The sequence below is a fragment of the Uranotaenia lowii genome, chromosome 3 (assembly GCF_029784155.1).
Source record: "Uranotaenia lowii strain MFRU-FL chromosome 3, ASM2978415v1, whole genome shotgun sequence".
Classification (NCBI taxonomy): Eukaryota; Metazoa; Arthropoda; class Insecta; order Diptera; family Culicidae; genus Uranotaenia; species Uranotaenia lowii.
Genome location: NC_073693.1, coordinates 213106465 through 213121909, shown reverse-complemented (window position 1 = coordinate 213121909; position 15445 = coordinate 213106465). Strand labels below are relative to the sequence as shown.

The following is a 15445-nucleotide window of genomic DNA, read 5'->3' as shown; positions in this document are numbered from 1 at the left end:
GGATACGTAAAATAGATATTTGCTTATTTCAGACTTCTTTCTCAATTGGGGATATAGTTAGGAAAGACGGGAGCTCACATACGATTGTTTTGCATAAACCAAGAATTTTTCTTACAAATGGAATGATCCACTCCTTCCAGGTAGGGGATAGGTAGGAAAAGGGGCTTTGATACAAATTTTATAGCATAACTCGACAACTAATAAAGCAAAAAAAAACAATTTTCGAATGAGAAAGTATCCGAGCACAAGAAATGTTTTTTCCTGTGGTTTAGCAACCTTTCCCTCCATTCAGTGGAACGATAAAAAGTGGAAAGAGGGTCTCTCATACACTTTTTTTAATATTTCGATAACTAATCGAAAAAATGGAATCAAATTTGTATGTATGGAGCATATTTGTGTACGGGAAATGTTTCTTCGATGGGTTGAGACACCCTTCTCTTGCCAAAGGGGAGATATAAAGTGGGGAAAGGGTCACCCATTTTTTTAATAACTCGAGAACTTATCGAAAATGGAGCCGTATATGACATGGGATTGCATTTGTATACAAGAAGTGTTTTTCGGATGATATAAGACTTTCCTTTTTTTCATTAGGGATAAAGGAATGGGGGAAATGGTCACTCTAACAATTTGTATAACAATTCGTGAACGAATAGGTAAAATAAGTGTCCCATGACGTTATTTTGTTACAAAAAATGTTTCTATGATAGTTTGAAACCCTCTGCACATTATAAAGGGACAACGAAGATTTCATATACAAAAAAATATTTTGGCATAAGCTATAAACTTATGAAGCAAAGAAATCCAGAGTCATAAAAAGGATTAAACACGGGTTAAAAAAAATTAATAAAGATTTCAAAAAAAAAATGCATTTTCATTTAGAAAAAACATTTCAAAAATTTTGAAATTGAATTTTAAAATTTTGTGCAAATAAATGAAAAGTTAATAACTAAAATTGGTTGATGAACGGCTTTTCAGTCAATTTTTAAATTCAAAACGATTGTTATTTATTACTGTCCAGACGTTTCGGCTATTTATTGTAGCCTTCTTCAGTGGAAAACTGTAATTTTATTGTGAATTTAGTAACATTGTCATTTTGTTAGTGTTGTTTTGCAAATTTCTACTCACTAATTGTCAGGTTCGTTTCTTGTCTAGTTTCTATTGTAGCTAAAGACCAATGGTTGAATTTTCTGTGTGAAAACTGTAGAAATATGTTAGTTCACAAAATCGAATCTCTCCTATTTTTGAACTCACTGCTGCATCAGTAAGACCGCAACGCTTCACCATTTGACAGAGACTACGCGGCAGCGCTTTACTGATGGCGGATTTTATTTTGTGTATTGGTGTTATTGGTTTTATTTATGTCACTAACATTTGTTTTTATTTTGGATTTGGTGTTTTGAGTGTTCGTGAGACTTTGTAAAATGTTAGAGTATGTAGAGCTAAGATTGTTTACATCTGTCCTAAAGTTTAGTGTATTGGTGTTGGTGTAGATGTGGCACATTTCTAGTATCGGGAGAGAACTGGACCTTCGGCTTCTATCGATGATTTTGGCGTTGTCTAAGTCTATTGTGTGTGATTCGTCGATGATGTGAGCAATGAGAGCAGTGCAATTGTCTCGCATGCTCTGCATCTCTGCATCGGTGCGGGTAATGCCTCTGTCGGATAGCTGCTCGTACTTTTTAACGTTAGACTTGTGTCCAACGAGCCGTGTTTTTAAGCTGTTTCGGCTCATTCCTATATATTGTTTGGAGCAGCTATGACACGGGATGGAGTAAACGATGTTCGGCGTTTCGGATGGGGCAATCGGATCTTTAACTCTTGGCAGGAATATTCCAAGAGGCTTAGGAATGCTGTTGGCGATTCTGATGTTGGCGTAATCATTTTTGATGAGTTTTGCGATGCTGTTCGACAGGTTTGGAATATAGGTGAGCGGAAAATGTTGGAGTTGAAGGCATTCGTCGTTGTGCTGGCTGGACGTGGTGATCGGTGATGTATGTTGTTCTGCTGTTGTTGAGTGATGATGGTTATTGTTTGCTGTCGGCTGGATGGATATTGCTGGTGATTCTACTGAAGTGACGGCTATTTGCGGTTGGATGAATGATGTTGGAGTGGTTGGAGGTGGATGCTGGTTGAGTTGTTTAGTTTTCTGGACTATGGTTGATTCACGGTTTATCAGGCGATTGATGAGATGTTTGGGGTAGTTGTTGAGTCGGAGCATTTTGTGAATGGTGGTGTGTTGTTTCGATGTTTGGTTTCTGGTGTCAAACATAATCACTCGTTTGATGAAATTTCGAGCGACGTTAAGTTTGACGTTGAGTGGATGGAAGGAGAAGTAGTTGAGCAGTCGGCCGGATGAAATTTCTTTACTGTACCACTCGGTGTTTAGGGTTCTATCTTCGTTCATAGAGACGACGGTATCGAGGAACGGGATGCAGTTGTTTTTGGACACTTCCATTGTGAATTGTAGTTTTGGATGGTATGAATTGAATGTGTGTAGAACGTAATCCAGTTGGTCTTTGGGGAGGGCTAGTAACAGATCATCTACGTATTTAATCAGCACAGGTATCTGGAAATTGATTTTTCTCGTACAATTTCTCAGAAGACCTTCCATCACTAAGTCGCATAGAATTGGTGAGGAAGGGCTACCCATAGCAGTTCCTTCTTTTTGCCGGTAGAACTTGTTACCGAAACAGAAATAGCAGCTCTCCAAGCAGAGCTCTATTATTTCGATGAACAGATCTAGGCTTATGTTCGTTGCTTTTCCAATAGTGTCCCAGTTCATGATGATGTCGTGTGTTATGAGACGTTTGGGGGTGTTTGTAAACAGTGACACTACGTCAAAGGACACCAGTATGTAATCAGGCGGTAGTTTGATTTGTTGAAGAACTTTTACTAGCTGGAAGGAGTCTTTGATGTTGTATTGGCTTTTGAACGATGACTGTAGGATTTGAGAAACATATTTTGCCAGTTTGTATGTTGGAGCGGTGATGTTTGGGACGACCGGGCGTAGTGGCAGATCAGGTTTATGAGCTTTCGGCTGGCCGTAGATGCAGGGGCGGATTGGGTTCTTGGATTCAAGAAATGTTGCTGTTTTTTTATCAATGAGTTTGAGCATGAGTAGTCTATTGATGATGTTGTTGGTTTGCTTGGCGATTTTGTTGGTCGGATCTTTATTTAAAATTTCGTAGGTGGGATCGTTGAGTAAATGAAGCATCTTGTTATTGTAATCTTCTCTTTCCATTACAACCATTCTTTTTCCTTTGTCTGATTGTAATATTAGGATATCCTTATTATCAGAGATGAATTTTTTTGTGGTTTTGATTGCATTTTTGTAGAAAGAGATAGCCGGGTTCTTGAAACCTGTCATACGCGTACTGTACAGGTAATTTTGAATTTTATTGACGATTACGCAGCGATTTTTGTCTTGGATTGTTTTATCAGATTTGGTGTTGAGTATTGCTTCTATTTCGGCTATCATATGAAACATCGGAGCTTTAATGTTGTCGCTAATAGGGAGCGCAAATTTGGGGCCTAGGCTGATCAGAGTTTGGACTTCCGGTGGTATGGGTTTTCCGCTTTTGTTGAGTATGGCACCACAGTTCAAAGTGGGTGTTTCTGTATCTGGCGTATTATTACGAGTAAGACGTCTGTAGATTTTGAACTGGGTCTTTTGGGTTTCTTTAGTTTGGATTTTCAGAAATTTAATATGTTGTGTTTCGATAAACTTTTGGACCAGATCATAGCTTGTAGCGGAAGTCATTTGTAATTGGTGATGTTTTAATTGATGTTGCAGCTGTTTTATCCGATAGAAAGTATGTTTTATCTCTATGTTCAGCACTGCTTTTTTGAAATGTTCTGTCGTTTTTTGTAGTTTGTTTTGAAATGGGCTATTGATTTCCAAAAGAGGGTAGATGCATTTTAGTGAGCAGTCTATATGCGCCGGAATGATTCCTCTTTTTCTACAGCTGATGAGAAAAACTTTCCTTACAGTCATTTTACATAGCTTTGTGTTGTTACTAGCATAAAGTTTGAATAAGTATGTTATAGAATTTCCGTATGTTGAATCGATATAATGAAAAAATCCTTCTTCTTTGAACGCCATTTTGTTAATTGTTTTTGATATTCGACTGAGTTGAAATTTTGTAAAATTGGTTGATGAACGGCTTTTCAGTCAATTTTTAAATTCAAAACGATTGTTATTTATTACTGTCCAGACGTTTCGGCTATTTATTGTAGCCTTCTTCAGTGGAAAACTGTAATTTTATTGTGAATTTAGTAACATTGTCATTTTGTTAGTGTTGTTTTGCAAATTTCTACTCACTAATTGTCAGGTTCGTTTCTTGTCTAGTTTCTATTGTAGCTAAAGACCAATGGTTGAATTTTCTGTGTGAAAACTGTAGAAATATGTTAGTTCACAAAATCGAATCTCTCCTATTTTTGAACTCACTGCTGCATCAGTAAGACCGCAACGCTTCACCATTTGACAGAGACTACGCGGCAGCGCTTTACTGATGGCGGATTTTATTTTGTGTATTGGTGTTATTGGTTTTATTTATGTCACTAACATTTGTTTTTATTTTGGATTTGGTGTTTTGAGTGTTCGTGAGACTTTGTAAAATGTTAGAGTATGTAGAGCTAAGATTGTTTACATCTGTCCTAAAGTTTAGTGTATTGGTGTTGGTGTAGATGTGGCACATTTCTAGTATCGGGAGAGAACTAGAAGCCGAAGGTCCGCTCACCTATATTCCAAACCTGTCGAACAGCATCGCAAAACTCATCAAAAATGATTACGCCAACATCAGAATCGCCAACAGCATTCCTAAGCCTCTTGGAATATTCCTGCCAAGAGTTAAAGATCCGATTGCCCCATCCGAAACGCCGAACATCGTTTACTCCATCCCGTGTCATAGCTGCTCCAAACAATATATAGGAATGAGCCGAAACAGCTTAAAAACACGGCTCGTTGGACACAAGTCTAACGTTAAAAAGTACGAGCAGCTATCCGACAGAGGCATTACCCGCACCGATGCAGAGATGCAGAGCATGCGAGACAATTGCACTGCTCTCATTGCTCACATCATCGACGAATCACACACAATAGACTTAGACAACGCCAAAATCATCGATAGAAGCCGAAGGTCCAGTTCTCTCCCGATACTAGAAATGTGCCACATCTACACCAACACCAATACACTAAACTTTAGGACAGATGTAAACAATCTTAGCTCTACATACTCTAACATTTTACAAAGTCTCACGAACACTCAAAACACCAAATCCAAAATAAAAACAAATGTTAGTGACATAAATAAAACCAATAACACCAATACACAAAATAAAATCCGCCATCAGTAAAGCGCTGCCGCGTAGTCTCTGTCAAATGGTGAAGCGTTGCGGTCTTACTGATGCAGCAGTGAGTTCAAAAATAGGAGAGATTCGATTTTGTGAACTAACATATTTCTACAGTTTTCACACAGAAAATTCAACCATTGGTCTTTAGCTACAATAGAAACTAGACAAGAAACGAACCTGACAATTAGTGAGTAGAAATTTGCAAAACAACACTAACAAAATGACAATGTTACTAAATTCACAATAAAATTACAGTTTTCCACTGAAGAAGGCTACAATAAATAGCCGAAACGTCTGGACAGTAATAAATAACAATCGTTTTGAATTTAAAAATTGACTGAAAAGCCGTTCATCAACCAATTTTACAAAATTTCAACTCAGTCGAATATCAAAAACAGTTAATAACTAAGTACCAAAAATTTCAATAACTTCTGGAAGGTGTAGCAAAGCACACCGGGTCAGCTAGTAAGGATATAAAAAACTGTATTTTGAAAAGCGAAATTTTCAATGAGTTTTGCAATATTAAATGGTTTTGGCCAATGAATGGTTAGTTTACAGAAATACGATGACCATGTAATTAAACCAGGGTTGGCATAATTCAACGGTCAACGGTAAAATGGTCCTTCAAACTCATTTGACTGTTCCTTAACGACCAGTCAATTCGTTTGCCAGTCATTCATTCCCCAGTCATTTGAAGCTAAAATAGTAACCTAGTCAAGCAATCGCATTTCAACGACCGATGACGAAAAAGAAACGCATTTATTATTATTGCTACTCCTGCCAGCAAGCCCGTTTTCAGTTTTTTATTGCTATTGTTGCTCTCTGCCAGCAAGTCGTTCAATTAGTTGTACCTGCCGGCAGCAGCCGATCGAGGATGTGTAGGAGCTTCGCCATTCGCATGACGGAGAAATGTTGATTGTTGTCGTGCTTTATCCGTCATGCGAGTAGTGAGGCTCCGTCAATTGAGTAAGGTGCCGGTCGTTTGATGAAAAAAAAACTAGTCGGGTCAAGCGTGACGGGCGAAATTTACCAACCCTGAATTAAACATTTAATGTTTCAATTATTATATTCCGTAGGGGAGAGTGGGGATACTTGATCCCCTTTTCTTGTTTTTACCATATCATTTTGGAAAAATTTAGCAACTCGCCGTCTTTTACATTTTCTGACAGCTTGTAACTTCAAGTTTCTATGCTCCAATAATTAGGAAGATACATGAACCCGTAGATGAACTAGAAGCATTTTCGTGAGAGTAAAAAAAAAATGCGATTTTCTAAAGTTAGGGGAAACTTGATCCCTTATTGAAAGAGGCTGGATCTTTTATTCAGGAAGTTCTAATCCTTGTAAAAAAAAAATCAAACAAAACCTCAAGATAGATTGTCAATTGACTATTAAGGTCATGTTTGTTCTCATTTAACAATTTATAGCTGACAGAAGAAGAAAATTCTATAACTTCGTCTCAACGCTATTAACATTGCATACTTCAAGGCGCTATTTTTTATAATTAATAGAAACTTAATTATTTTACCCCTTTTCTTCAGACAATTTTTGGATAAATATAAGTTTTTGGATAAATCTTAGTAGTCTCGTAATCAGCAACGATAACGATCAATTCAGAAGAAGAATATGCCGTTTTTAATTTTAGGGATCAATTATACCCATAATCAACATTTTTGAAAACTTTTTCTGAAAAAAGTTGGGAGTTTTCGATTGCTTTGAAAATATGGCATTATGAAGTTCATATAACGGTCAAAGGATTGAAATATTGGAACAAATATTTTGATTAAAATTTTACCATGTAAGGAACATTTTAAAGTGATGAAAAAACATCTTCAAGTTACATTTTGTAAAATGTTTCAAACAAAGTTCAATTACTCAAACAATTATATTGTTTAAATTTTTTCAACTGCAAGCATTGTTATTTTGCTCTTTTTGGCATATTTTGCTAGAAAATTTGATCTTTGTAAGACATTCCAGTTTCGAGATATAGCTAAGGAATCAAGTATTCCCAGGGATCAAGTATCATCAGTATAGTATAGTATAGTATAATCAAGTATAATCATTGAGCCATTTTTTACCACCCTTTTGGTATGGTGCGTTCTGTCCACAAGTTCTGGCATATCCGCTCTCGGTTGTAGTCAAAATCGCGTTTTTAACATATTTATTCTTTTCGATTATACGTAAATCTTATCCCTGAATTGTCATCAACTTTCAATTTGGTTCTAAATGATTGGTTTCGCTGTAAATAGCAATTATGCTTAGCTGGTGTGTCTTGTACAGTTTTCCCCTACAAACAGAAGTCTTTATTCACTTCAATCACGTTGAACGAATAGAGTTAAAATTAAACAAAGATTCAAAAATTTCAGTCCTCCGATACCCTTATATTTAAAAAACGCACCGAATATATCTTTAAGATACCAAAAACACATGCATTGATGCTTGCTGGACTTTTTTTATTATTATTTTTTAAACTACTCTCTGGAGCCACTATATTCTTTTGGTGTTCTATCATTTGTTACATGGATATTTTTCCAATCGTTGATTTTTTTTTTGAGTGCAATGTTTTGAAATTATATTTACTCATGAGTAGATACTATATTGAAATTCAAAAGAAAGTAAGTATAATATTTTTGTCCTATGATAGAATAACAACTTGACTAATTAAACTATCAGAACAAGTTGTATTGAAACTCCACTATTTGTAGAGTATTTTTAGTCAAGTTTTACCAGAATCTTCACGTAAAACTGTAAATTAGAGATGTACCAAAAAGTGGTATGTAAAAAATTTAATGTTTTCGAAAACAAACTTTTTGAGTTAGCTTCAAGTTGTTCTGAGTTGAAATTTCAATAAAAATGATACACATAAACTAAGATTGCCAGATTGCCCGGTTTTATTCGGGGTTGCCCGGATATTTGATACACAATTTGGGGACAGTCCGGGCCGGCCCGGTTGCCCAGATTTTATTGAAAAATGTCCGAATTATGTCCAGATTTTTTTTCACATTACTTGGTAAATCAAACAAAATTAAAATAAATTGTGTTGATTTTTTTTTATTTCGCCACCAAATCAAAATTTTTTGAGCAGATTTTGCAAAAATAATCATGCAAGGTTTTTCAAAGCCTAAAATACGATTTAAAATCTGTTTATGAATTTAGGTGAAAAAATGCTTTTTTCAATTTTTGTATCTTGATTCAGGTCAGATTTTTTGCTTGAACAAATAAAAAACTCCAAGTTTTCTTTGAAAATTGTTAGATTTTGTGTTCAATAACAATTTCAAAAAAAATCAATATGAACATAAATTTTGCCTTTTTTAATAATTTTTTAATCGCCCTAGATGCCCGACCGTATGGGTACATGTGGTTGGAAGTACCGTAAACTGGGGGAACTTTGGTTAGCGGGGTAACTTTGATCAACAAGAAATTTTTGCAGATAATCATCATTAACTAAGTATAAAGTTAAAATATCTGAAAACTGTTTCCTACGTTTGAAAGCCTGTAAATTGAGTTACAAATAAGCTAAATTTGGTTTTTATTAGGAGATTTTTTATATTATTTATAATATAATTTTAAAATCTTAAAATATCTGGTTTTTTGAAGACTCACAAACAAACATCTCTCCTGATCAAATTTAAGCATTTAGGAGCAAATGGGTTGTTTAATGTGAAAGTTCAACTATTTTTCTAGGTTTAGGTTAAGTTTAAGTGTTATTTTTATGGTCATTTGATGATAATTTTTGGATATTGAAAAAATTGGTCATTTTACATGAAAAAGCCTGTATAGGAAAAATGGCTAGAAACCCTATCAAATGGTAAAGTTTGAAGAAAAAAAAAGAACGTGGGATCAGTACGAGGACTTAGGGAATTGCATGAAGGTAAAATTTTATTTGTTTTTGAGGCCAAAAAAAATTGAGAAATGTTTATAATTTTTGTATGCAGCAACATTGTCCATCTTTCGAGTATATTTGTTTTTGAAAGAAATTGTTGATAAACAACAAACAGTCCAAACAAAAAATTACTGTTATCGATGTTTTGAGCCTTCTGTGCTTAATGGCATCAAAACAATAAATTTGAAGATGTTGAGATATGTAAAACAATAGTGATCAAAGTTACCCCGAAACTCGAAATCTGTTTTTATAACAAACATTTAATTATGACCACAAATGTCGTTTGAATTTACTGCAATCCATAATCATGTTTAAAACTCCCCACCTCAGTAAGGCTTTTAGGTATTACGAAAAAGCAACCCGTTCCAAAATATTCTAAAATGAATGAAAAAAGTGATCAAAGTTCCCCCAGTTTACGGTACGCCTTAGTAACCAAAATTCCAATATCCACTTAAACGCGTGTCTCCACTGTCTAAATTTCTCTGAAAGGATGTTGATACAAAATTTTCTCGAATGCGAGTGTGAAAGTTACATAATTTTCCTCAAATAGACTTTTTTAAGACACATCAATCGCATCCACTCAGAATAGAAGTTAAAAAAAAGGCCTCAAATAGTCTTCTATGGATTGAAGCTACAAAATGTACTCAAATTACGTTTTTTGAGACATGTCAACTGTATGCACCATTTCATGAAAATGAAATGTGAACGAACATCAGAAAAGAACAGTTGATCAATAAATTAGTTTTTTATAGTTTGGGAATCGTTTATATTAATGTTGCCAGGATTTTTCCCCGCGTATCCGGGCTTGATACACGCCTAAGATGTTTTGCAGAAACTAGAAATTTTCGTACATTTCTTATGGATATTTTATAAACTATCCAAAATTATTTGAAAAATTTATATGTCTGTTATTCTGTTATTTTAAGAATAAAATTTTGTCCTATTCAGCTGAATACTTATTCAACTATTCGGTGAGCCTAATATTCGGTTTTACGGTTTTCGGGCGATATTGGACTGAGATGATGATAACGCCTAAAAGTAGACATCGTGTTATACAGTTTGTCCACCGCCTGTTGTTCATTCATTTGAAATTTGATTCATCATTAGGCGGGAAAAGTTGAAGTTAAGTTTAAAAACAAATAAAAATCCTCGTTGGATTTTACTGCTCACGGAACCACAAGCGTTCCTTTTTTATCCTTCCGAAACGGTCTGACCACACATTTGTGTCGTGACCAGGATAGAAAAATTGGAAAAATCGAACCGATAAAAAACAACAATCGCCAAAATTATACACGTTCAGAAAATTTTACCGGATGCCGTTTAAATATTAAGGAGTTCTTAAATTATTAAACTGTGACAAAAAATTAAATGTGGTTTATGCTACATTTTGAATGTGGTGATTTGCTATTCAGGATGAACAAAATGGACATAATATGAAACATTCAAACAGGTTAATATATTTAAAATAGAATCACCAGTGGAGTTAATAAGACTTTTTGGTATATTTATTCAAGCGAGTTGTGAGGAGAGCTTGTTTTTAGCATCGATAAGAGAGTTGATAGAACAGATTCATAATCAAGAGGGTTGAGAGGACGGCTATATATAAATGAAAAAATTACTGATAAGCAAGTTTAGTGGACAGCTTGGTTATCAGGCGGGTTGAGAGGAAAGCTTGATATAAATGAAAAAAAAAAACACACACACTGATAGGCGAGTTGAGAGGACAGCTCGATATAAATTTAAAAAAAATCACCGATAAGCGAGTTGAGAAGACAGCTTGGTGATGAAGTGGTTTGAGAGGGCAGCTTGATATAAATGAAAAAAAAAAAAAAATCCCCGATAAGTGAGTTGAGAAGGCAGCATGGCGATCAAGCATATTGAAAGGACAGCTTAACATAAATGAAAAAATCATCGATAAACAACTTGAGAAGACTGATTGATGATCAAGCGGATTGAGAGGAAAGCTGGTAAAAAAAAATCATCGATAAGCGGGTTGAGAAGACCGCTCGATATCAATTTTTAAAAAATCATCAATAAGTGAGCTGAGAGGACAGCTTGGTGAGCAAGCAGGTTGAGAGGACAGCTTGACATAAATGGAAAAAAATCACCGATAAGCGAGTTGAGAGGACAGCTTGTTGATCAAGCAGATTAGGAAGACAGCTTGAAAGAAATGGAAAACTCCAGAAAACTGAGAGGAAAGCTAGATGATTAAGCGAGTTAAAAGTATAGCTCTAAACAACCGTAAAAAGCGAAAAAACTCCAATCTCTCCGTTCCAGATGTCACCAATAAGTTGGGAATATTTTCTACAACCCTGCATGAAGCTCAAAAATGATCCGGACTACCGACTTATAAGAAGGTAGTAACTGCTAATCGCAATGAAAAGCAAAACCTTAGGGCAAAAACAAGAATATTGTTGACAAAGTTTGATTTTGTGCAAATGGACGACGAAACCTACGCCAAGGCAGACTTCAGACACCTTCCGGGACAAGAGTTTTATACAGCAATCGGATGAGGAAAGATGGTAGACATTTTCAAGCATATTAAACTATCAAAGTTCGCTAAGAAATATCTCGTTTGGCAAGCTACCTGTACCAGTTGCTTGAAAAGCTACATTTTTGTTGCAACCGGGACCTTCCACCAAGAAATTTACTAGAAAGAGTGTCTTCAAAAGCGGTTGCTGCCTTTCCTTAAGAAACATGATTTGTCTGTGCTTTTTTGGCCGGATTATGAATCCTGCCATTATAAAAAAAGACTTGAAGTGGTATGCCGCTAACAACATTCAGGTTGAGCCCAAGGATAAAAACCCATCCAACACACCAGAACTTCGCCCAATCGGAAAATATTGGCGATAAGACCCAAAAAACTATTAGCAGCGAGAAGCAGTTCAAAGTAAACTGGCGATCTGCGGCAAAGAAAGTGGAAAAATCTGATGGCAGGTGTCAAACGAAAGGCTCGCTGAGCATTTTTTCCGTCTTTTATACATATTGAACTTCAAAGTGAAAGATACTTTTAAATTTTTAACAAACAAATACTCGATTTACATGCAATTTAGACTGACCACTTTTTGATCCGAACACTCTGTGTGGTTTCAATTGGATTGCACTAGCTATTTTTACTAGTACTTGGAGATACTTTAATGGACATTATGATTTTAATCAAAAAAAAAAAAACATGTGTGTGTGGATTAAACCGACCATTGAGTTTAGGGCTCATAAATTGTTCAAGATAGGCACGAAAAATGCTGTCCTCTTAAGCAATTTAAGAATTACTTCTGAAAAAGGAGTCGTTAAAACTGTCGTGAAAATTTAAACTGTTTGTGCGCTAGGAAACTTCAATGAAATCGACGAACAGAAATGTTAACAATTTTCTGCCCCCATTTCACAGTGAACCATATAACAAATGCATACCCGAAAGCCATTTTCAACCGAAGTCTAACTTAAATAAATTACTATAATAACATCTATTCTGCCATCGCCATCAAACGAGTGACTGTAACAAATGAGACTGAACTTTTCGAGCCAACCTTCTCTGTTTTCCCCCGGACCCGGAGCGATATAATCGAGCAGTAATTTAATTCATTTCACATCCTGCCATTTTCTTAAATACACACAAACACCAAACCGATTGACATTCGTTTGACTTTTGTCCTCGTGCGACCGTTTAGACTGATCCGACTGATTTGTGCTGGCTGGACTGGCCGTAGTTCGTTGTCGCCATCACGTCTGAAAGGAAAACAAATAGCGGCTGGGCTGGCGGAACTTCGATGGCGGGCCACTAAAAATGTGGAAGGTGGCCATGCCAAGCCAGAGAAGGTTGCGTGCCATGCTTTGGCTAATCTCTACCCGCCTATCTATCCATCATAATCACTCTGGGAAAGGAGAAACATTTTGTCGCTAATTGCCATGTGATAGCAGCAACATCAATCGATGCTGGCAAACATGTCGACCTTGTGTCTGTCATGTCTTTCGGGGGCGTTTCAGGGATGCCAGACGGTGTGACTTTTTTGATGGACTTGACCACTTTAAATTCAAAGAAAAAGTCCCAAATATAGCCTTTCCAGGATTTCGCTTTAGCATAACGAAAATAAAACGTTTCCAGTAGCAGTTTTCACTAGCTGCCTGGATGACTTTCAGATTTTCCCAGTTTTCCGTGAAGGAGAACCACCCTCAGTCTCAGTTTGGCCTCGCCTTCCGTCAATCACCGGATTGTATTGGTCATAACAATGTACGGTCAAGTGCCCTAACGGGGATTAGGATTCGGACTAGGACGATGACTATCGTTCACGGCAGGAAATAGTAGGTATGTGGAGTAGTAACATACCGTCACCCTGCTCAAATGTTTGCATCGTTAGCACGTTAGTTGCAGCTGATCGATTTTCAAAGCGACTAAACATTATAGCAAACATTTGTTGTTTTTTGTTCACGTAAAATTCAGCAGTGGTACCGTTTTTTGGTCGGGACTACTCGACATTCATGAACTAACAATGTTTGTTGTCGAGTTGGATTCGCATTCATTTGTTACGATTCCGTGTGCTCTGAGCTTGAGCGGAAGGACGAATATGGTCATTTTGGACGTTCTGTCATTGGTCAGGGATCAGGATCACAAGCATTTCGTAGAAACGTTTAAGTGACACACCAATTCTTTGGTCGGGAATGTAAGGTAGCCTTCAAATCGGGACTAGTGATAAAATACTGTGGTAATGTAATTTACCCAGAAGTTGTGTAGGTACCTATTTACTGACGAAGTCCTATCGTCTCAAAATGGATAAGCAAGCTTTCGCAAAAAATCTTGGGGTGGTACAAAACCATATTTGTCGCTTTCGTACTCAATACCATAAACCAAGAGTGAGCAATCTTTTTAATCAACGACTGAATTATTATACACAATTATACTCGTAACATATTATACACAAATCATATAAAAATGAGTAAGACTGAATTATTGCTTTATTTTTTTTACAATCTTATAGAGAGAAAACAATTAGTAATTTATTAATTTTCAACGACCTTCAAATCAAGAAAAGTTTGGAACGTGGCTCAAAAAGGCGGAGCCAGTTTTAAGTGCGGCCGCAGCAGGTTACTCTAGGCTTACCAGATACTTTTAGAAAAAAGCGGGACATTTTACGATAAAAAGCGGGACATCGCCGAAAACAGCGGTACATTTTCGAAACTCTTAAAACCTAAATTTTTACGGCCATTCCTATACATATGTATTTGTTATATTTGTATTTGTTTTATGTATTTGATAATTCATATGAAGTAATAAAACATGGATGAATGAAATTTGTGTAAGAAATTGAATTCTCAAGAAAGCTTTCATCTTTGTATACTGCGAACACTTAAGTAGAAACTGTTGTAGTTCTAAGTAATTTAAAACCCGAAATTTGAAGAAATTTTTAATATATTTAAACAGTCGTTTTTGTTCATCTAGCAAGTTTATTTAATTTAACTCCTGTTCTATTTTATTTGAAATTAGTTTTTTTTAGCTTTTATTCAAGGGATTTTTTAGGATTCTCAAGAAACATCTGGAGTCATCATCATTTGGAAGTAAGTTAAAGCAAATTTACTGCAATCAAAAAATATAATCAGCGCTAGAAGTTCTCAAAGAACGCTTAACTGAACCAGATTGTTAATTTGATGCCAAGATAAGCTTGCCAGAATGCCCGGTTTTACCCGGACTTTCCCGGATGTGTGACTCAAAATTTAGGAAAAGTTCGGTCCGACCCGGTTGTCAGGGTTTCGTAAAAAAGCCACAGATTTTTTCACTTCAATTCTAAAACAGAACAAAAAATACTCCAATTGAGTTATAATAATTTTTTATCTGTGCGTTCAAAATCGATTTTTTTAGCAAGTTGAATTTGAATAATTATGAAAAGTTTTTAGGAAGCTCAAAATACGATTTAAAATGTGCTGATGTATTAAGATGTAGAAATATTTTTTTATGTAAAAATATATTCTTTTTGATTTTTATTTGAATAATTTTGAGGTTTTGACCAACTTTTCCCGAATATAGCCCGGATTTTGAGTTTAAAATTTTGCCAGGTTTTAAGGTTAAATTGTCAGCATTCGCCCAGTCCGGATATGTCTGGAAAACATTCTGGCAAACTGAAATGCTTAGAACTAAACGAGTAATGCAATCTTGTTTATGTAAACTTTGAATAATGCTGCTGAATGATTTTCTGTATTTAATCATTAAATTTAAATAGAGGCTAA

General features: G+C 35.7%; 2 protein-coding genes across 4 annotated transcripts in view; both read right to left on the bottom strand.

Moving 5' to 3' along the window:
• The window catches only part of LOC129751905 (acetylcholinesterase), a 417996-nt gene that overhangs the window by 146544 nt on the left and 256007 nt on the right, over positions 1 to 15445 (bottom strand). The gene's annotated exons all lie outside the window — the stretch shown is intronic.
• LOC129753065 (uncharacterized) lies at positions 1310 to 3760 on the bottom strand. Its single transcript, XM_055748863.1, has one exon. The coding sequence runs from the start codon at positions 3758 to 3760 to the stop codon at positions 1310 to 1312; it is 2451 nt and encodes an 816-aa protein (XP_055604838.1).